Raw genomic sequence first — 22,956 nt, forward strand, 5'->3', positions numbered from 1 at the left:
GCTGGGGGTGGCAAGATCTTGGGAGGGGACACAGCCAGGACAGCTGACCTGAAGTGACCAACGGGATATTCCATAGCGTATGATGTCTGCTCAGATATGAAAGCTAAGATAAACAGGAGGAATGGGGGTTATTCGTTATTTACAATGTTTGTCTTCCAGAGCAACCACTACACGTACTGAAGCCCTGCTTCCCAGGAAGCAGTCAAACATCACCTGCCGATGAGAAGGAGAGAATGTCTTTTGTTTTGCTTTGCTTCCATGTGTGTGACTTTTGCTATTGCTTCATTAAACTGCCTTTACCCTGACCTACAAGGGTTTTTTAATCTAGTTTTCTCCCCTCCTTGTTCTGCTGAGGAGGAGAGTGATACAGCAGCTTGCTGGGCACCTGGCATCCATCCAAGGTCAAAACCTAAATATTTGGATGACTTTTTCTTTGTTCTGTTTAGAAAATAGAATAAACTTCCAATGACTCACCTATAGGGCAAATGCACTTAAAATGATTTTCATAGTCAACACATGTTCCTCCATTTTCACATGAATTGGAACCACAATTATTAATTTTCACCTCGCAGAATTCCCCTGGATTTAAGAAAATAAATAATCCTAAAAAATCTAAGAACTAATATCATGTTTTTAAAAAACCACCATGAACCGTATTAGCAATATTGTTAAAAAAAACTATTGCTTTAAATAATCTTTCTGAAATAATGGTTATAATTTAAAGACCTTGTGTAAGTTTCCAGACTCCTTTCTCTCTGTTATTAAAAAAAAATAAAAATAACTCAGGGTCTTTAAAAAAAGGTCAAAATGAACCCTTTAGGCATTAAAAAACAATTTTAGATGAGATCAAAATAGGGATACAGAGCTTAAGAGAGAAGATTTTCACTAGAAATAATTACCTGAAATGGAGGTAATACCTTTGCATTTTCCTCTATTTTTTTACTGCTGCATGAGTCAACCCTGATTTCTACTCAAGACTTCTGATTCTATTATGTATATATTTCGTTATGTCGTTTCTGGCTCCATTTTGGCTAGGAAAAAGCTAGTCCACATTTGTCTGAGGTAACCTTTAGTGTCATTCCACTGAACAATTTCTTGCTCATTTAGCTGAAGACTGTTTTTTTACCCCAACAGAAAGAAACAATTGAACTTGTAACCAGATAACCGGACAGTTCTAAAAAGGACGAACTGAAGAGAAATGTATCTCTGGCAATGTCATAAGTGTCAATAAGGAAGACTTCAGCTTTACCGTTAGTCTTGGAAAACACGGTGATTTGACAAAAAAGAAAACACATTAAAGTTTTCTCCTTCTTTTTGGTACTGAAAATATAATGAATTCATGTAAAGGTTCTAGAGATTTTCTTTCTTGTTATTGGCTTGCTGTTGTTCCTTTTTCCATTATCATTTTTTGTTTGTTTTTAATTTATTATTTCTACAGCAGGAGTTGAGTAGTTTTTGTTTTCCAATTTTAGAAAAGATAAAGAATAGACAAATGAAAAGTAAAGCAGTCTTTACTGCTGAGAAATCTAGAAGAAGGTGAAGAAGTTTTGACAAGTTTTGAAGAGGAAAATTTCAGAAAAGAAAATAAAGGTAGATTACTGATGTCTTTACCATGGACTTGCTAGTAATCAGTGTTACTTCAGTCAGTGGCTTAGTGGGAAAAAACTGAAAAACTGTACAGGAGAAAAATGTTTGGGAGGGATACAAAAGAAATTGGGAAAATTTCTTTAATCAAACAATATGTTCTATGAAATGTGCCAAAAGCTAGTATTCTATTTGAAATTCTTCATATGGAAAAAAAAAAAAAAGGTATAATTTTGCTTCAAATAATGAAATTATTTTAAAATTTTTAATGAGCTCTCCTTTTGATCTAAAGCCAGAGGCATCAGAACAACAAGAGCTAATAGCATAAAATTTGTTTCAGCAAAACATTTCTTCCAATTTCCTTCACTTTAGTCCATTCCTAATACAAAACACTTAAGCTTTGACAAATGTATACTGATTCTTTTTAATATGCTGGAAAGGAGTGTCAAACTGAGACCTAAAACCTGCTTTTTATGGACTTCTATAAATGTGAAGAGGAATATACTTAGTAAGGCCTTAATGCTGTGATTTGTTGGCCGGATATGTCTGTGTTGTGCCAACAGGTGCTGAACCACATGTACAGTCTCATGTATTTAGAGAGAGGTTGGCCAGCATACTGTACAGCCTTTCAGTGTTGATTTTGCTCCTTTATTCCTCAGCCAAAAATAGCACAGTATTAACATATCAATTTTTCAAAAGCCACGAATATATTTTACTGTAAGTTATGAAGCTTACTGAGTTATAAATACTTGTTTAAACTATATTATTACTGTAAAATTTAAATAATACAGAAAATAGGAAATTTGATACTTCTGTTTATTATTCTAATATAATATGTAATGTTACACGTGCAACTATGGAGAATTTGACCTTCCATTTACAAGACTCACTTTGTATTGATACTAAAGGTAACTATATATATTTGTATCTCTGGGGAGTTACCATCATAATTAATACTTTTAGAAAGGCATGCCATGAACCAGGACAAGAGTTATTAACTGTAGCTTTCTATAATGTTTGTTGACAAAAAAAAAACCTAAAAAAAAAATACATATTTCATTTGTAAAATCAACTGAACTGTTTTGCTACACAACCCTACGCAATGCTACAGGCTTGGGGAAGAGAAAAGGACCTGGGGGTGCTGGCTGACAGCTGGCTGATATGAGCCAGCAGTGTGCCCAGGTGGCCAAGAAGGCCAACGGCATCCTGGCTGGTATCCGAAACAGTGTGGCCAGCAGGATATGGGAGGCGATAGTCCTCCTGTACTCAGCACTGGTGAGGCCGCACCTCAAATCCTGTGTTCAGGTTTGGGCCCCTCACTACAAAAAAGACACTGAGGTGCTGGAGTGTGTCCAGAGAAGGGCAGTGAAGCTGGTGAAGGCTCTGGAGCACAAGACTTATGAGGAGCAGCTGAGGGAACTGGAGTTGTTTAGCCTGGAGAAAAGGAGTCTCAGGAAGGACCTAATTGCTCTCTACAACTACCTGAAAGGAGGCTGTAGGCAGGTGGGGGTAGGTCTCTTCTCCCAGGTAACAAGTGACATAGGAGAGGAAATGGCCTCAAGTTGCACCAGGGGAGCTTTAGGTTGGGTATTAGGAAAAAATTATTCACTGAGGCATTGGAACAGGCTGCCCATGGAGGTGGTGGAATCACCATCCCTGAAAATGTTTAAAAAATACGTAGAAGTGTTTTTTAGAGTCATGGTTTAGTGATGGACTCGGCAGTCCTGGTTTAATGGTTGGACTTGATGATCTCAAAGGTCTTTTCCAACCTAAAGGATTATATGATTCTATGAATGTAATGAAGAAGTTGCTATCTCCTAGAAAATGAGAGGGTTTTCTCCTTTTTTTCTTAATGAGTTCTGGAAAGAAAATGGTGGGGGGTAGGGGTGGGGGGTGAAGCTGGAAATAAACTTCATCTTAGTATGTATTTTGGGTCCATTTTTTTATATTTATTCATAAGAGTGGAATTGTCTTGTCCAAGAAACCCTTAAGAGAAAATATTAGTGCAATCAAACAGGCTTCAAGAATTATTTTGCTATAAATCTGAAATTCTTATAGTGGCTGTATCCTTTAAGCAAATTCTAAAACTTTTCCCTGCAACAATGGGGTGAAGAGAATCTAGTAACTCCGAACTGTTATAAAAATTATTAGAATCTGAATACTGCTGAGAAATGCATAATTTATGATATTAAGGTCTGATTAAGTGTTAAATGGATGTCAGGAGAGATCTCCATAGTAATCCACTTTAGCTTTTAATGAGTAATTATGACTTCATAGTGAGTGAGGGTTGAATAATTGAGAAAAGCAATACTTAGAGAACTCAAGCAAGATTTCTGTGTGCAATTAAGCATGTTATTCTTCTATCAGGAATAAATTCAACAGGTACAGGAACAAAGGAAAAAATAAATTATACAACATTAGAGTGAGGGGAAATAATTTGATTAAAGAGTTTACTGTTGTACTGTTTCTTTTTTATTGTGACCTTATGCATTTTTTACCTAAAAACGTATTCTTACAAGTTAAATTGTTCAATTACAAATTCTATGCCCAAGATGTCAGTGAAATAAAGTTTCACCACGAGCAGGTACAAACTGAGTTTATGCATGAACATCACAAAATATTTTTTTACTGCAGGTGTGACCAAGCACTAGAACAGGTTGCCCAGAGAGGTGGTGGAGTCTCCATCCTTGGAGGTATTGAAAAGCCGTCTGGACATGCTCCTGGGCAACCAGCTCTAGGGCACTCTGCTTGAGCAAGGGAGTCAGACAAAGTGACCTCTAGAGGTCCTTTCAACCTCAACTATTCTGTGATACTATGGTTCTATGATTCATAAAATCATAGAATATCTCAAGTTGGAAGGGACCCATAAAGACCATCAAGTCCAACTCCTTGCTTCTCACAGGACTACCTAAAAATAAACCATATGACTAATAGCATTGTCCAGACAGTTCTCGAACTCTGACAGGCTTGGTACTCCGACCATTTCCCTGGGCAGCCTGTTCCAGTGACCAATCACCCTCTCAGTGAATAATCTTTTCCTAATGTCCAGTCTGAACTTCCGCTGACGCAGCTTCATTTTATTTCCTCGTGTCCTATTGTTGGTTATCAGGAAGAGGAGATCAACACTTGCCATTCCACTGCCCTCTCTTGAAGAAATTGTAAACTGTGATGAGGTCACCCCTCAGCCTTCTCCAATCTGAACAAACCAAATGACCTCAGCTGCTGCTTGTAAGTCTTGCCCTTCAGGTCTTTCACCACCTTGGCTGCCCTCTTATGGACACACTCTAATAGTCTGATGTCTTCTTATACTGAGGTGCCCAATATTGCACACGATACTAGAGGTGGAGTTGTACCAGTCCAATGCAGAGTGGGACAATCACTGTTGTCAACCAGCCAGCTGTGTTGTGCTCGATGCACCCCATGACACAGCTGGCCCTTTTTGTCACCAGGGCACACTGTTAAATCATATTCAACTTGCAATCAACCCAGACCCCCAGATCTCTTTCCAAAGGGCTTCTCTGCAGTCTCTTGTCCCTTAGTTTGTACATATAACCATCACTGCCTTGTCCCAGGAGGAGAATTTGGGAATTCTGTACATTTCTGTTCTTGAAGATATAGTTGTCATTTAAGTTTTTTCTCGCTAAGGACCTCACCAGCTTACTATGACATTTCAAAGATGATAGTGACCTGAAAATGGGATTGTTCAGCACCCTTTGGCACGCCTTTTCTGGTCCCATGGACATTACTCCTAATAGTGTCTTCCTCTACTGTGGGTAATGCTACATTCCCAGACTTTGTCTTCTGCTAGGCTCAAGGAACTGGAAATCACCTGAGCACACACCTGTGAATACTGAGGCATAAAAAAGAATTTACTTTACATTGTACATAATGCCCCATTGAGGAGAGGGCCCTTATTTTCTTGCTAGTTTTATCTCCATCTGAGCTTTAGCTTTTCTAACTCCATCCATGCTCACTCAGGTAAGGTCTCTATATTCTTCTCAAGCAGGTCATCCCACTTCCATATTCCATGTACTATGGCATGAGGTATTTACATTAGCATACCAAACACTAAAGAATGTACTGTGCTTTTCATGTGTGTTTGTTAGCTTGTAATCCATGATGCTCTAAAGCAGCTACATAGTTCTGGGTTTGGTACCAGCCAGCTAAGAAACAGAGAAACTAGCATACTTATGACTACCTGATTATAAACTTGCCAGTGCATTTAAACAAGTGATACAAGATAAACAAATCCAGGTGATAGTCATCTAAGGATTTGAAAGGGACTAAAATACGACACTGCTGAAGTACCATCAGTGGCGTGTGACCAATCATTTAAATTGACTTTGGGACCAGAAGGAAAGGTGGCAAATACAATACAAATTCTAATAGGAAGCATGATGAGTTTTACCATGTAGCCCTGCAGTGCAATATTGCCACTGCTGGCTTTAGGCCATGAGCTTTGCACTGAATTCATGAGGACTTAGGACTAAGGCTCATCAGGCTTGGTCTGTTCTTCCTGCAGTGATGTTTTACTTTGCTGTGACAAGTGTGACTGCAGTTTTTTCTTCTTGCTTTACTTTTGTTTATCTTTGTATGCTACAACCATAGTTTTATGTAGATAGCAGTAACAAGTAGTTATTCTGTGTAGGATGACATTTTCAACTCTAGTGCAATGCTGCAAAGAAAGACAGGGCTTGTACAATAGCAGAGGCCTTGAGAAGTGGAGACACAGGATGTGATGTGAGGAGCACAGGCATGTGATGATAAGAGATGGGGTTTAGTTTTAGCACTGGAGACCCCATAGTTATAAACAACTCACCAGTGGTCAGTTAAAGAATGCAGACCTGGCGCTGGAAAAAAAATCATCTTAAGGGTAAGAAAAAGAAAAAATAAATGGTATTTAATATATGTTAGAGCTACCATAAAAAGTAAATTCAGATACAAAAGTGCAGCCCAATGAAGAAAAGGTGTAAAAGCATTTTAGCAGACGTAGAGAAATTACTCCAAGCAAATCCTAGAGGGATGAAGAAGAAACCACAAATATGAACATCATATTCCTCCCTGTGAAGGGCTGTGGATTCTGTAATACTGCCCCCAACAACACCACCGTGAAACCACTGACCTTAAGACCCAGAGGAGGAGGGAAAAGGGTGAGTATAATGTCATAAAAAAGACAGAAACTAAAAATTGTGGGAGTCCCAATTTAAATTGCATTTCTATTCATTTTCTGTAGTGATTAGATCAGACCTAATAATTAGTATATATTTAACTTCTATGTTATATTACCGGTACATTCGTGGCTTTACCTGTATATAAGGTGTGCTTCTCCCTTGCCCATAACCAAGATTTTGAGCATAACAGAATCAGAGATGTATGTACCAGTAAGTCTGATTTTACCAAATTACTTTCTGAAGGTTGTTATAAAGAATATAACACCATGTTGCCTTTCATATTGCAGAGTGCAGAAAAGTAAACACTTCTAATAAGAGTGTTTCATTTTTAATTGACCCAAACATTTTAAGCCCTGAAATCAGAATTTGCATTCTTTAGGACTGTAGCTGTGCTTGTAGTTAGTAGAGATATTTTTAGTTTTATGTGAACTGCTTTGGTCTATTTTTGCACTTCTGCTCTCAATTTAATATTATCACTTCTTTTTGCAGAAACTATGTAAGAGCAACCAGTGTGCTAATAAAGAGTACATAAAGAAAATCTACACTAAGCATTTCTAATTCCTTATTTTATATGGCAACAAGGTTATCAAACAAAGTATATTACATGGCCTAACACTTTTCTTCAGTGCACAAGTACTGGAACTACATCATAATTCTGGTTTTGTTTTGCTTGTTGTTTTTTTTTTCTTTCTCTAAAATGAAAGTAATTACAGCAAATTACGACTTAAGAGTATATTTTTCTATTTTCCGTTTTTGAATGTGGTTATGACACCCAATTAGATTTAATGCATATATGCACACATATGCATACACAAACATACACACAGACCCATTACTCTTTGACCCTTTAAACCAAGAAGCTAGGAGGAAAATAAAAAAAAATATTCTTTGGCAAGGCATGGGCAGTTAAGATTCAGCTCCTGAAATGTGGCCCTTTACATCCATGATATTGCATTTACAGGCCATTAAAACCTCTTAATTTTGAAGTGTGGTTTGTTTCATCTTGAACTCTATGTCCAAAATAGGTCAGATTATTGGAGTCTTTAAAATTCTCAATTATTTCCACAGAACCTGCAGAGCACAGAGTGACAAGCCTTGTATGAACTTTTACATTGTAGGCAGTAGCCATGATTTATCCACTTCCAGGAACTTTACATTTAATTATTTCAAAAGAAAATAAATCCACTTACAGCAATCTTTATTGGACCCACCAGAATTTGGAAAATAGGTTTTCTGAATATTTCCTCATTTTTATTTGGAGTTGTGTAGAACTGTGCAGTTAATATATCCTTATTATAGCCTACGTGAAAAATCTGTCTTTAATAAAGTAGTTATCAGAAATAGTAAAATGAAGAATTATTTAAGATTAACATACATAGTTTTTCAGTCCTTTTAAAATAAAATTTAATTGTATATGGATAAAAAAATATCATCTTGACTCTAAAACTAAACTTAAAAAACAGGAACAGATAATTCATCCTGTTGGTGGAGAGATTTTTTCTATAGGTGGGTTGAGATGCTTACAACTGGATAAACTCCACTGTTGATGGAACCTGTTTAGTCTAAATTTTTACGTTTTAGATTGCTAAAGATACATCATACCAAATCAGTTCATTCATTGACTATCACTTCCTCTATCCCAATATTTAATAAAAATAATAATAAAATAAAAAGAATCCTACAGTTATCTGAAATGGCAGTTGGCTTCAGAATGCCCATATTTATCTATAGTAGTAGTTAGAAAAAAACCTAGGAATATTATTTTTATCAAAATTTGCAGGTTTAATGATAATTTCTCACGTAATTCCAAAATTTTTTATATCTCCATTTTAGTATGGTGTTTCACAAATCCCTGTAAAGATGACTAATTCTTCTGAGAGGAAGGGATTCTAGAAGGTAAACTCCAGGTAAACCCTCCTCACAAATGTGATATTCATAATTTTCTAATGACACAGCTTTTCTAATTAAGATCTAAAGGGAATAATTTCCATTAATTCCTGAAAAACAAGAATTTATTGGGGTTGGAGATAACAGTTCTGAGATTAGAACTCATCATTTACTAAATTTGATTGGGTGAAAGATAGGCACATTTACACCACACAGTGGACCAATGTTCTAGACAGCTATTTCTCTTCTGAAAAAAGCAACATAACCTTTTTAACATAGTGGTACATGTCCCAGTAAGTGAGACTAGCCAAAGTAAAACACTTAAGTTCACTAAATACTGTCCCAGCTTCATAGACTAAGGGGATCCAAACTTTAATACAAACATTTTCCAGTTCAAGTGAACATGAGTATGCTTATTCTCAAATTTCACAGCTAACATTTTTTCATTTACATGGAAGTGGATATAAAACTCTGAAAAGATCAAAACAACTTCCATTGTCACGATCAGCTTATGACTTAACCCCATTGTCAACGGCTGCCATGAATTACAGACACGGACACATAGTCTCAAATGTTAAATATGCAGTTGAAGTTTCTCCTTCTCCTGGTTTAGAATGAAAGGAATCATTCAAGGACTTTTAGGAATAGTCCTCGCTGAAAGTTTATCTCTGACTGTTGTTTTAGCACAGAGTCTTTTAGCTGAGCTACTTTTTTTACAGAATGTCTTTAAATTTGTTTGAGATGTATTTTATTAACCTTGGCTCTTAAATGAACTCATTATTCTGGAACATACAATCTGACTTTTTACCATCTAATAGATTATCTGTCCTTTCTCTTAGGTTCCTCCAGGATTTAGCTAGAAACCTGACCTTAAAGATTCAGCCCTTGGCAATGTCTTTTGTAGACATCTCTTTCAAATAGTCTCTTACTTTGTTGTCCGGGGATTGTTTGTTTGTTTTGTTGCCAGTCAACATGCCCTTCATATGTCTCACTAAAAAAAAATAAATATGGTTCATAAAAACACCCCAGGATACTAGAAGAATATTCAAAACATTTTTCATGCCTGAAGAGAGAAATTTCCTCTAGAATTATACCCTTTCACTCTTTAGAACTATTCCTTGTCTGAAGAGTATCAGTCAATCATCACATGTGAAATATGAAGAAATCCAGCAAAACCACTCACAGAGCCACTCAAAGAGAGAGGGAACCTTTGAGAATGTGCATGATACCTGGCCTGGGTAAACACCACCATCCTTGCAGGTTCCTCTGGCCTTTGGAAGAGGCATCAATGACAGACATGGAGTTCCAGAAAAGTGATGGGTTTTTAATAATTTTACAAAAAAAAATCCTTGACAAATTGACTCTAATTAATTAGATACAAGAATTGATATACAAGGATTAACAGGATGAGATGGGCTATAAACTTGGAGTAAAGATGAATGTCAGTGTACTGGGATGGTAGCCAAAATGTGGGGGGTGCCACAAAGACTGATCATACAATCATAGAATAGTTTGGGCTGGAATGAACCTTTAAAGGTCACCTAGATCAGGTTGCTAAGAGCCCTGCTGAGTTTGAAAGCTTGAATGTTTCCAAGGATGGGGTATCTACCACCTCTCTGGGCAACCTGTTCCAGTGTTTCGCAACTCTAATAATAAAAAATACCTCCCTTATATCTAGTCTAAATCTACCCTCTTTTAGTTTGAACCCATTATCCCTTGTCCTATTGCTATGAGTCCTGCTAAAAAGTCTCTTCCCATCTTTCTTATATACCCCCTTTAAGTACTGAAAGACTTCAATGAGGTGTGCCCAGAGCCTTCTCTTCTCTAGGCTGAACAACTGCAACTCACTCAGCCAGTCTTCATAGGAGAGGTGTTCCATCTCTCTAATAATTTTTGTGGCCCTCCTCTGGACCTGCTCTAACAGGTCTATGTCTTTCCTGTGATGAGGGCTCCAGAGATAGATGCAATACTCGAACTGATATTAGTTTTAATGTTATTAATGATCTGGCAAATAAAGTAAACAAAAATTTAATCACATATAGAGTTTATACTAAATTGTTGGCAAATACGGAGGAGAAAGGTATAATACAAAGAGATATAAAGAAGTCAAATAGTTTGAAGGAACATGTTTTAGAAGTGAGATATGTCTCAGGAAATGGAAATTGAAGCAAGTATATTTCAGAAAAAGAGAATTAAACCTGAGCTATTCAGAGAAAGAGTCCCAGAATGAAGACCAAAGTATAGAAGTTGTTGCTGAATGTAAGTTTCCAATGTAATACACGTTAAAAAGCAAGCAGATAGGTGCATATGAAGATGGTTTATGCCACAGGAAAAACATAAATCAGTAACAGATATCAGTAACATAGGTGAATCTATGCTTTAAGTCTGTCACATAATAGTATTGTATACAGTATTTCAACAGAATGTATTTTTCTTTTTTTTTGTGATATCTTTTTTAGCAGGAACAACTACTGAACATAAAGGTTGAGGAACAGCGTAAGAAAGTCTTGAAGATTTAGTTCATGTGTTAGCATAATTCTAGCTTCAGTGGAGATACAGTGGACTGTGTTAGCTAATTGTGTGGTATATTGTGTCAGAAAAAGTAAGCAATACATGGTTAAACATAATTATCCATACTTTAAAGAGGAAAGTTAATATTCAGGTTGCTATATAAAACTGTGGTGGATTGGTTTAGTTGAACGTAGTAAAACAAGCAATTGTTTTTCTTAGTCATGTTTTCTACACAGTTCCATTCATGATAACTTCTTCAGAAACACTAAATCTTAACTTGAATGCTTGCACTATACAGAAAGACTTCAGGAGGTAAAAGATGTAAGACTAAAGCCTTCTAAAGAAAGAGAGCTACAAAGGTCAGCTGCGAAACAGCTACGAAGTCTACCTGATAGTGTTCACCTCTTCAATGCATTTTCTATTTTTAAACATCTACACTATATTTACATCTATGCTACGTATTTTATTATGTTTTAAATGCGTTGGTGTGATAGGTGATTTTATAGTGCTGTAGACAATTTCTGTGCTTAGGTAAGATCTGGAATGCTGTACTTGGCTGAGCTAATCAACACAGGCTCAGCTGAGAAGCAGAAATGTCTCAAGTTACTATGGATCATTAACTTTTTAAACCATTTCAAACAACTTGTTCTGAAGGCTTTTTGACTGAATTTACATAAAAGGCATACTTACCTTCTGTCTCTTATTGATGATTTGATGATATTTTTTGGAGGTAATATATAATATTTGAATGTATGCTATCTCTCAGCTGCCTCTCAGAATGCTTAAAGAAAGCTGCTAATTCCTAGTTTCTCTTGTCACTTGCAGCAGATTTATACATTGGGTAACGAGAATGAATAATGCACTGGTGTTCTCCATGAGAGGCTTATGAAACTATCCATGGAAAAAAGACCTTAGATTCTTTATAGATTTTACTCTGAATGAGTAAAAAGGAAAATATAGACAATGATAGCTGTAAAGCCAGAAGCGACAGACAACCTAAAGCGAATCAGCAGTTTTGGAAACTCCATGACCTTAAATTTGGGAGTTAATTGACTTAATTAAATGAGCCATGGTAGGCTGCTAGAAAGTGGAAAGCAGAAGAAAGTGGTAGAGATGTTTATTTTGTATACACCTGACTTTGAGGACAGACTTCCATGTAAACACATTGTGATTAGGAAACACTCCCACTATGTCTCAGAAACTGATACTTTTAAAATATCAGTCAGTGATGTAGAACTCTGGTCGGAGTGCTGGTCTAAAAGTTCCAGAAAGTAAAACATCAAGGGCTTTGTATTTTGCATTAAAAAAAAAAAAAAAACAAAACCAACCAAACAACAACAACAACAACAACAACAAAACCCAAAACAAAACCAACAACAATACCAACCAAACAAAAAAAAACACCAAAACTTTGACAGAGGTGGGGAAAGTAATTTTTGGAGTTCAAGAGCAGATGTAGCCAACTACCGTATTTCATATACCAAGTTTTAAGCCTGTATTTCTGTTGAGAACTTTATTAATTATTAGCAATCCATAGACATTGACACTATATATGCTTCTTAACTACAGCATCTTTAAGTTAACCATGTAATATAGAACTATTCTTGATGGACAAAAATGCTATCAAAATTCTTTCTTATTCATATGGGCCATATATATTCACTGTACAGTGACTTAAACCAGAATCTCAAATACTAAGAAATATGAATATGTTAATAAATATCCCCATGCATTGGGAACATTTTGTTCCATTTTAAAAGTAGCCAAAACTTAAATACTGATATTACATTTCTCTTTGAAATATTAGGTAAAAAAATTTAACAGTCTTTTGTCTTTCCATGCAGTTGCTGCATGCCAAAAAAAATAAGAAAAAAAAAAAAAAGTATTTCCAGCATGAAAGTTTCAGCAGTCTTAATATTTCTGGTGGAAATAGAGACCTAAGAAAAATTGTTGACTTAAAAGGTGGCAGTCTGCTTGGAGTTCCCACAATAATGATACTACATCAGACATCAGCCCTTGCTCAGTGTTCTAGATTTTATCTGTTTCAAATTAAATATTATGCTAATATGGTTTCATGTGTTTTTATTTTTTGATGCTTACTTCTCTATCCTTTTGTCTCGAATACTACAGTAGAATGCCCAGGATGAAGTGAAACTGTTGTGTTTTTGTGTAATTCAGCTTGCTAGGTTTTTAGGTGAGAGGTCTTTGTAAGGATCCTTGCCCTAGCTAGAACCATTTGTCTTTCCCCTTAACTAATGCTATTTAGCCACACCTTCTAAAAGGCACCTTAAACAGCAGGAAAGATTTCCAGACATCTGCTGGAGAGTATTAGTGATTGAATTACTTTGGTTGTTACTTTTGCTTTCTGACAGTTATCACTGAAAGTTCTTTAACAGAAAATTTAATCCTCTGCAAAGCAGCTAGCTGGTCCTTTTTTCTTTTTTTAATAAAGATAACTATTCCAAATTCCTCTAGTAATACTTAACAGGTGACTTCTTTTATTCCATTATTTCAGTCCATTGCCATTGATGTTTGGAATCTGTGTGCACTAATACTTTCAAAGGTGACAAAAAATAATAACACATTAAGTGCAATGAACAAAGCTTAAAATGACAGCAGAGACATAAACTGCTGTGTAATTCCAGTGCCACTCCCGTGATATAGGGACCTCCCATGATGCTATAAAAATTCCTTTATCAGCTCACCTTTAGTGCAGTGAATAGAGCAGTGGAAGAAATTTTATTGCTCTTTTTACCTGTTTGAGTTTTGAGACTTATAAGACTTCCACTGTACTTCAACACAAAATAGAGACCTTCCCTAAATATTCTGGGGATGGCTGAACACCTGTCTGCTAAGAGGAAGTAGTGAATTAATTCCTCATTTTGATTTCCATATGTGCACAGCTTTTGCTTTACCTATTACATTGTTTTTATCTCAACCTTTGTAATTTTTCATACTTTTGCTGTTCCAGTTCTCTCCCCCATCCCACTATGAGAGAGTAATCGACAAGCTGTGTGGGGCTTAGCTGCCCACCAGGGTTAAAACATGTCACCACTGTATTCTGGAGTACAAAAAAAATTTAAATGTGGATTTGACCAGAGAGAGGGCTTAAATTAGGCCATGTCATTGTTTTGTTCACTAGTATAAATGTTGTCTTAACTAGATTGTGAAAGATATAGGAACTCTTGTACCCTATATCTTCTCTTGGACATTAGCTATTACGTCACCAGAATACTTTCTACAGAACACTGTTTCAAATCACCTACATAGTTCAATAGTGCAATCTTCATCCAAGTCTGTTTACATTCATTTTGCATGTACCTGTAAAAACTAGCAGCCCTGTCTCAACTCAATAAAACAGTAAAAGAAAGAGAAAGGAGTCTGAAGATGAGGAAAAAATATGCAATTGAAGTACTACTTTAAGTTCTGGTTGGTGAGTTTGCTTGGGGTGCATTTAATTTTGGCATCAGTAACATGATTTTAATTAAAGGACTTTTCTATGATCTAAATAAGGTGTCTAACATGGCCAATCAATTCTTGCCAATATGATTGCTCTACACACAAGGAAAGATAGTAATTAATTAGAGGAAGCTTCTTCAAGGACAGTTGCTCTACTGTGCAAAACCTGAGAAACGGCTGGCATGGACTATTTCATTTCAATGTCATAAGCCATATTACTTACATGCACTGTTGTAGATGCAAAGGTTTTTATCCACTTTCAGACAAGAGAAAAAGCAAGAGGAAAATGAAGAACTAACTGTAGAAGGAAACTGAAGGCTCAAAAGTCATGCCATTGATTTACAAACGTAACCATATTTTATAACCTTTTTACTCTCTCCTTTATGCATTTAAACCAAATGCATATTTTTTGAGTCAGCTATCCAAAATGTATAAGCAGAAATAAGAAATATAGTTTAAAATTACATGTACGTATATATGTTAAGCTTCTACAAGGTTTCATTAAAAAGTATGAAAACAAAATTAAATGTTTTTCTTACTTTTTAAAACAAAGTTCTGCTTTTCATAGCTGAGAGTGTTCCATTATGTCATACTTTGTTTTCCCCAAGATAAGTCTACTCCAAATATGATTTAAATGTTAATGCAAAGGCTGCAGCTGTAGTGTTTATAATTTATAAACATAATTAATAACAATTAGATGTGAAACTGTAATAGCCTTTCTGGTTGCAGATGCTATTTAATTCAGAGTCAAGTAAACATGCCAAAATTGCCACTGCATTGTCCTTCCCTCTCTCCCTTCCCAAACACATAAATGAAACAATAAACAGGTATAAATTAAAAATGCTGTGGAACAAGCATGAAGTAACTGAATCTAAAATTAGAAAGAATTAAAAAAAATAATCTATTACAATATGAAGAAGCTCTTACAATGAGATCCCACTAAGGAAAGAATCTAGACCTTATCATAAGATGTCCCTGAACACTGAAGTCAATTCCACTTAAACTCAGTCATAACTCAGTGTTTAGAAAGGTTAGATTTTATTAAATACATACATTTATTGCCATTTACTATGGCCTGTCAGGCTTTTGTTTCATGATTATGTTGTACAGTAGAGACCTTACTATTATATCAAAAAACTTTAAGTACTGTGGTCAAATGTTACTTTTATTAACAAACCCATATTTTTAGTTTTCACACCAATAAAAATAACCCAAGATTAGACTGAAAAAAGAAAACTGTACAGGTGGTAAGGTGCAAGTGAAAAGAGAGATTGATAGTTACAGCTCTCTGGGATATGACTCTATGATTTCTTTTTCAGGGTTAGTAGATTTACAGTCTGTTTCCTGCTTGTGTATTACAAGCATTTCTTTAGACTAATTTAATTTTTGTACTTCAGGCAATAGATATTAATTTTCTGTCTTTGAATTGGTTATTTTTAAAAATCCTTTAATCTTTTTGGTACTTATCTTCAAATTGATATGCATATGGCTAATATATGTTTCCTTAATGTTACCTAAAACGGCAGTGAATCATATTCAATACTTCTTTTTCAATGCCCCCTCTAACCAAAGATTACTGAAAGATTGTAGAGTCCAGCTTACATAGGCTTCTATTAAAAAGGGTAAGGATGGGGGACAAAATAGAAATTGTTTTTGTTGTCAGCTAAAACTCAATGTGGTTAATCAAAACTATTTTACCAGGCTTCTTTTGTAGCCAATTGAAACAGAACGACTCCTGAAGTAAGTGTCAACCACTAACAAAAATCTAGCACAGGTAGTCTTCATTCCCCCCTGAAAACACTCACTGACAATACATAGAGCCTTGAAGACTTGTTTACTAGGACTTTGTACTTCAGACTTCTAAAGTCAGGTAAAGTGAAACAGATAATCCCACTTCAAATTAAGTTGCATAAATTATTGGTGGCCCACCAAGAAATTAAAAGAGGAGGTGGGATTCAGCTCAGAAAGATAACTAAAGTTATCTGAGCTAATACAGGCTGATACATACTAGCAAACTCTCTGGTCACCCTTGCTTTCATTAGTCAGATCTTCAGGAACTATAATGAGAAGGCAGATATCTAGCTCACATGCAGAACTTCCACATGTAGACATACACGTAATCCCTTAAACTGAAGCTGAAGCCTGCTCTAGGTCTATTCTTGCTATAAGCTTAATTGGAAGCTTCAAAAGTAACCTATTAAGTTTGATTTAGATTTTGTAGGTATCACAGCAGAGAGCAGAAAATGCAGAGATGTGATTACTCCTCTGAATACTTCCCTATTCCTTATTTTTGAAAAGTCAGCCTTCCTGTACTTGAATATTTAAAAGAAAATGAAACCACTATCTTTACATAATTTGTATATGCCTTACCTGTGAAATCACGAGGGCACAAACACTGAAACAAAGGTTGCTTTCTCAGCTGGCTCACATCAATGCAAGTTGCTCCATTAGAACAACTATTTGGGTAAATTAAGCATGCATTTTCAACAAGTTGGCAAAATTCTCCTGTCCATCCAGGTGCACAGAGGCACTAGATATAAAAAACACACAAAGAAACAACTTTTTTTTAGAAAAATATTTATCAGAGAGAAAACATAAAAAGAAAATTAAATGTGAAAGTTTGTAGAAATGTCTTTGGATCTTGTATTTTAGTACTGAGTAAAAGTACAGTAAAATGTAGAGTGTTACATCCAGCTAAGACACTTCTTCATACCTGTATTGGCATGATAAAATGGTTGAGAGAGGCAGAACTTATCTACAATGTCTGTTGAAAAAATGTGGGAAAATAGGACGCATGAGTAGGAGGAAACAAACACAGCTGCTAACCCATAATGAGAAAACATAATATGGAGTTTCTGTTATACATTCTGACCCTACTGTTAACTAAAATAAATAAAAATAACTTCTTCAGAGGAAAGGGGAAGTTTTGAAGCTATTTAGTTAAGTTTTTGAGTAAAGGCTAGAGCTGCTTAAAAAAAATATACTTCTGGAGCAATGGAGATATCTTTGGTAATCTTCACACGTTATGTGTTGTTTGGGTTGGGACAATGACAATACAATCGTAACTCATTAAGCAAAGAGTTTCATTTACAAAAAAATAGAACTGAAACATCAAACGTAACATTATTATTCTGTTATAATAGAATTATTATTATTACATTATTATGACAGAAACATGTTGGCAAAGCCTTTTTACTTCAATGTCTTTCAAGGACATTAGAAACCATTTTTTAAAACCATTTAAAAAATTGGAAGAAATTAGTTTTAACCATAAACGAAAAAATAAATAACACTGAAAATACTCTATTGGAATACAAGCTTACATTCACTTCTCAAAAGAGTTCTGTGAAACCTATAAATTCCAAGTACTATGATCAGGATATTATTAATAGTAGCTTGCCTTGAATCCAATTATAAGGTCAATAAAACAATATAGCCAACAGTAGCATAAAAGTAATTTAGAACACTGTGAGTGTATAGCCAGACACAAAGTATAAGCATTTTGCATGAGTATGTGTACAATGTGACCACAAAAGGGACAGATCTGGTGTAGCTGCACACCATACAAGTGACAAAAAGTTGCCTAAGGACAAGATTAGTGGTAAGGTATGTCATACAGGTAGGACATATTGCTGAATACAGAAGAAGAATGACTGGCAAAACACCAAAAAGCCCCAAGTCAAGTAATATGAGGAGGACACTCTCCTTTTTTAGGGGTGTGTGTGTGGGTGTAAAATAGCATAAACCATCGAATATTAAGAGGAAGGATGGAGAAAAAGGAAGACAAGCTTCACTTCAGTAATGACTTCTCTCATCAAAGAGCTCATGAGACAGATTACCTTGACCTTGGGAACTAAGAACCACCAGGGACCATAGCTATCAGCACTAACTATATAGTGTCAGCTCCACAGTATTGTATGATTCACAGATAATAAAGAATGTGTTACAGCATAACAGTATGTAGACATAGTGAAAATGACTAATAATATGTAAAAACTATTAGCATGAATTCTGCTGTTTATGAATTAATTCAGTAAAATTTTGTTTTACAGTTTATAACTGGCCTGATCTATCAGTATTCTAAACATTCCCATTACAGTGATCTTTGATTCCCTACCTGATATACATGTTGTAAAGATGAACAGTATTCAGGTGGCCAAGCGAAGCCTTTAAGAGAACTGCAGTGATGGGAATCCCACATTGCAAATCTCTGAGATGAACTAATAAACAGCAGCTAGCTAAATCAGACTGTCCTCTCCTGAGCGACCAAATGTGAGAGGAGTATGATATGCAACAGAGTTAATGTGACTTACCTTCCCAGGGCCTGGAAGAACATAATGCTCTCCAGGAGCTGTATATAATTTAGTCCCTATTTTCTGAATTCTTGTCCCTGCATCCCTCTGTTGTGACAATCCCCATACACAACTCTGCTGTTTCCTGATGTCTTTCCCCTTAGTCTGCAGAAACACCTGCTATTACCTGTGTACTGTCCTTTTCCTTGGCATTGTTCGGTTAAATTTGACACCATTATAAAAATGTAAAAACAAGGTGGCATGTTTTAGTAACTGTATCTATCCTGTCATTTAGCATACAAAGCTTCCCCCCAACAAAACCATAAACCAATAAACCTATAAAAATAAAATTTATTCTGGATGTCACTATATATTACATTCATAGAATACTAGAATAATTTAGGTTGAGAGAGACCTTTGAAGGTCATACAGTCCTACTCCTTGCTCAGAGCAGGTCAATTTTAAAGTCCAGGCTGGTCACTCAGGATCTTGTCTCGTTGAGGTCTAAATATCTAAAAGAATGGTAATTTCACAGTCTTTCTAGGCAACTTGTTGCAGTGCTTAATTACATTCACACTACAGTGTGAACAATTTCTTCTTAATACCTGGTCAGAATTTCACTTGTTGCAACTTTTTGCCAGTTGTCTCACACGCCATTTCTGTGCACTTCTGAGAAAAGTTTGGCTCTCTCTTGTTTATGATCACCCAGTAGAGACCAGAAGAAAAGAACTGCATCTCCATTCAGCTTTGTTTTCAAGGCTAAACAAACCCAGATCCTCAGCCTTTACTCATACATCATCTGCTGCAATCCTTTCACAATGTTAATGACTTTCTGCCAGACTTGATCCAATTCTGTCAAAGTTTTGTTTTTGTTTTTGGTTGTTTTTGGGGTTTTTTTGTACATTGAAGCCCAACCCCACACACAGTACTCTAGGTGTGGCCTCGCAGGTGCTGAGCAGAAGGGACTAATGACTTCACTTTATCTGCTGGCTATGCTTTCGCTAATTCAAGCCAGTATTAGATTAAGCTAGCCTTTGTCACCTGATTGCATTGATCCACTCCCTCATCTTCTCTAGATACATCCTGTTGAGCCCTTTGGGCATACATAAATACTCTCTTTGCCTAAGTAGTTCCTAGTTTGGCATTTCTTTATCATTGATAGTGCTTCTTTCTTCTAAATTTTGCCACTCAGCACAGGGACTTGGGAAACTTGAAAGCAGAAGATGCAAGCAAAAACCAGAGCAAAGGCACTGAATGCCAGCCACCTTACGCAGCAGTGGGCTTACATTACACTTGGTCTCATTTTTTTCTGCTGCTATACCTATAAAAAATGGGATTTATAAGGTAGCTTCTCCTTTATGATTGCTTTTCAAGAGTACAGTATTTATTTGGAAATTCTCACTGTCTACACTCAACCCTTTATCTACTCAGGAGCTAAACGTTGCTATTTACTGTATTTTCTTTCTTTAAATATCTTATTGAGTCCATTCTGCAAGAAAGAGTTTCTTCAGCTAAGTTCACTTAAGTTTAACCCTCTTCCTAGTGGATATGTGTTCACTTAAAAAATCTGTCCTCAGAGACTGAACTGTTCTGAAAACTACATTTACTTTTCATTGAGCAAAGTGGCTTTTCTGCACCTGGGGTGAAACATATTACTGGCAAGACAGCATTCAGGAATTAAATCACTATTTCCAGAGTACACCTGAATTGTTTTGAGGATAATTAAAGGACAAGTCTTTGGGATGTTTAAGCCAGCACTTTCCACCAACATTTAGTCATATTTTTAAGCTGAACTGAAATCAACCCAACAGCATACTGAGTAGCTTGTATAGGGCTATGGTTTAGATTTGTGCTGGAAACAGTGTTAATAATACAGGGATGTTTTAGTCACTGCTGAGCAGTGCTTGCATAGAGTCAAGGAATTTTCCACTTCTCACCTCACCCCACCACCAAGTAGGCTGGAGTGGCACAAAAAGCTGGGAGGGGACACATCCAGGACAGCTGACCCCAACTGACCAAAGGGATATCCCATACTATATGATGCTGTACTCAACAAGAAGAGCTGCAGGGAAGGAGGAGGTCATGGGGATGTTCAGAGTTACCACATTTGTCTTCCCAAGTAACTGTTATGTGGTATGGAGCCCTGCTTTCCTGGAGATGGATGAACACCTGTGCTGATGGGAAGTAGTGAATGAATTCCTTGTTTTACTTTGCTTTGCTTGTGCATGTGGTTTTCGCTTTCTGTATTAAACTATCTTTATTTTGACCCAGGAGTTTTCTCACATTTACTGATCTTATTCTTTCCCCCATTCCACTGGAGGGGGGTGAGCAAGCAGCTGTGTGGTGCCTAGTTGCCAGCTGGGGTTAAACCATGACACATGCCCATTCCTTGAATTTTTTCATGAGACATGGGAAAAGAACTTATTTCAATGTTACACAAAGTTGTCGGTTCCATATTACTAAATACATATTTTCCCATAAAAGGTGTAGGGCTGAGGAACCAGCTTTTACATACACAGTGCAAATGTGTAAAGGTGCAATGGTCTTACGCAGTACTGAGTTGTTAAAAAATTATAAAATATGGGGACTGGTGGCAGGGGGAGCTCACCTTTTCTACTATTAACCATTATGATTCAGCTGATAGGAAAGGTACCTCTTGTATTTATAGTGAAAATCTAGATTATTCTCTTTCCATTTCTGTTGTCTAAAACTAATATTGTTTGTTTCTTTCACATCTCAAAATCATCTGTTTTTTCTCTGCAAACAATTCATAGAATTGCATCGTATTTGATCAATAAAAAACAATACTTCATACTGATCATATAGCATGTCTTTCACTGAAATATTTATCAGGTTTGTGTATTTTATTTTTCATAATTTTTGCTGGCTTATGCTTTTTTAATGTGTTAAAATGACTATGTCATCTTCCCAGAAGCTTTGATTTTAAAAGCCCATTCTTATTGGTTATTTCTGGTGTATTTTACTGTCACATTTGTTAATATGCTATTGTAGTAGATCAATTAAGACACATTGTACAAAGATATGTAAAGGTATTACATGATCAGAGCTTTAACTAAATATTTTTTGTTTTAATTATTAATGTAAAGCAGGATATTTAGTTTATTACATGAAGATTTCTACTGTTCATTAACTTCTGTACTGTTCAGAGAACCTTAACAGCGCATATAAAATGTACCTAGGGTGCTTTGGTGCTGTTTTTTTTCAATAGAATAAGAAAAGCAGGAAAAGGTTGTTTCAATAAAGTTCAAATTAAATATCGAAGAAGCAGAAAACTGTATAGGACATTTTAAAATTTACATGAACTCTTCCGTAGGAATACTGCTACTGTGTGGAAGAAAATGAACTAATTAACTTGTGCAAAACTGGCCTGTAATTGAGTTATTTGACTTTGAACTACTGTTGTTTGAACAATCAGCTGGAACGTTAGGGGAGACTCTTATTTTATTTTTTTCTGGAAAAGACAATAATTTATTTTATATGTTGTACATAAGTTGCATCTGAGAGCAGTAGAATTTGCAGTACCAATTTTAATTGCTTCTAGCATTGCTAGTAGAGCTGTTATAAATATTCATAAAAATTTTATCACTCCAACCAACTGCTTTAATATATTGTATGGCAAATATATTAAATATTTGTTTCCTTATGGCTTTTTTATACTCAGAAAACAAATGTTGATTGATATAGCATAGAGAGTTTTAAAAGAGCCCTAGTGGCTGTTTTTTAAAGAACTGCTTTTGCTAAACAAAGTAATGTTTTCTTTCAGCTATATTTCCTCTTAATTTTGGATATGTTATCTAGAACTTATTTCTCCTCTCATTCAATAAATACAAGTATCTTCTAAGGCCTTCTTAGGGCTATGAGATCTAAGTAGTGTGACTGATGTAGCTCAATTCTGGAGATTATTGCTAATTCTGTGTAGAGATGCTTTACTTCTGGGCTATAAATTCAGCCAGACTTCTGGGGATAAAGTATTATCAAAGAGCATTAGGACTGAGAGTGGCTCCTCAGGGAAGAACTTAGAAAGTGACAAA

At 35.8% G+C, this 22,956-nt stretch overlaps 1 protein-coding gene across 1 annotated transcript in view; it reads right to left on the reverse strand.

The window, feature by feature from the left end:
- EYS (eyes shut homolog) overlaps positions 1-22,956 on the reverse strand; it is an 874,042-nt gene that overhangs the window by 770,987 nt on the left and 80,099 nt on the right. Inside the window, 2 exon segments of the mRNA XM_037392524.1 lie at positions 475-579; positions 16,983-17,142. Of these exon segments, the coding sequence (XP_037248421.1) occupies positions 475-579; positions 16,983-17,142 (265 nt within the window).

This window comes from Falco rusticolus, chromosome 6 (genome assembly GCF_015220075.1).
Source record: "Falco rusticolus isolate bFalRus1 chromosome 6, bFalRus1.pri, whole genome shotgun sequence".
In the NCBI taxonomy this organism is placed as follows: Eukaryota; Metazoa; Chordata; class Aves; order Falconiformes; family Falconidae; genus Falco; species Falco rusticolus.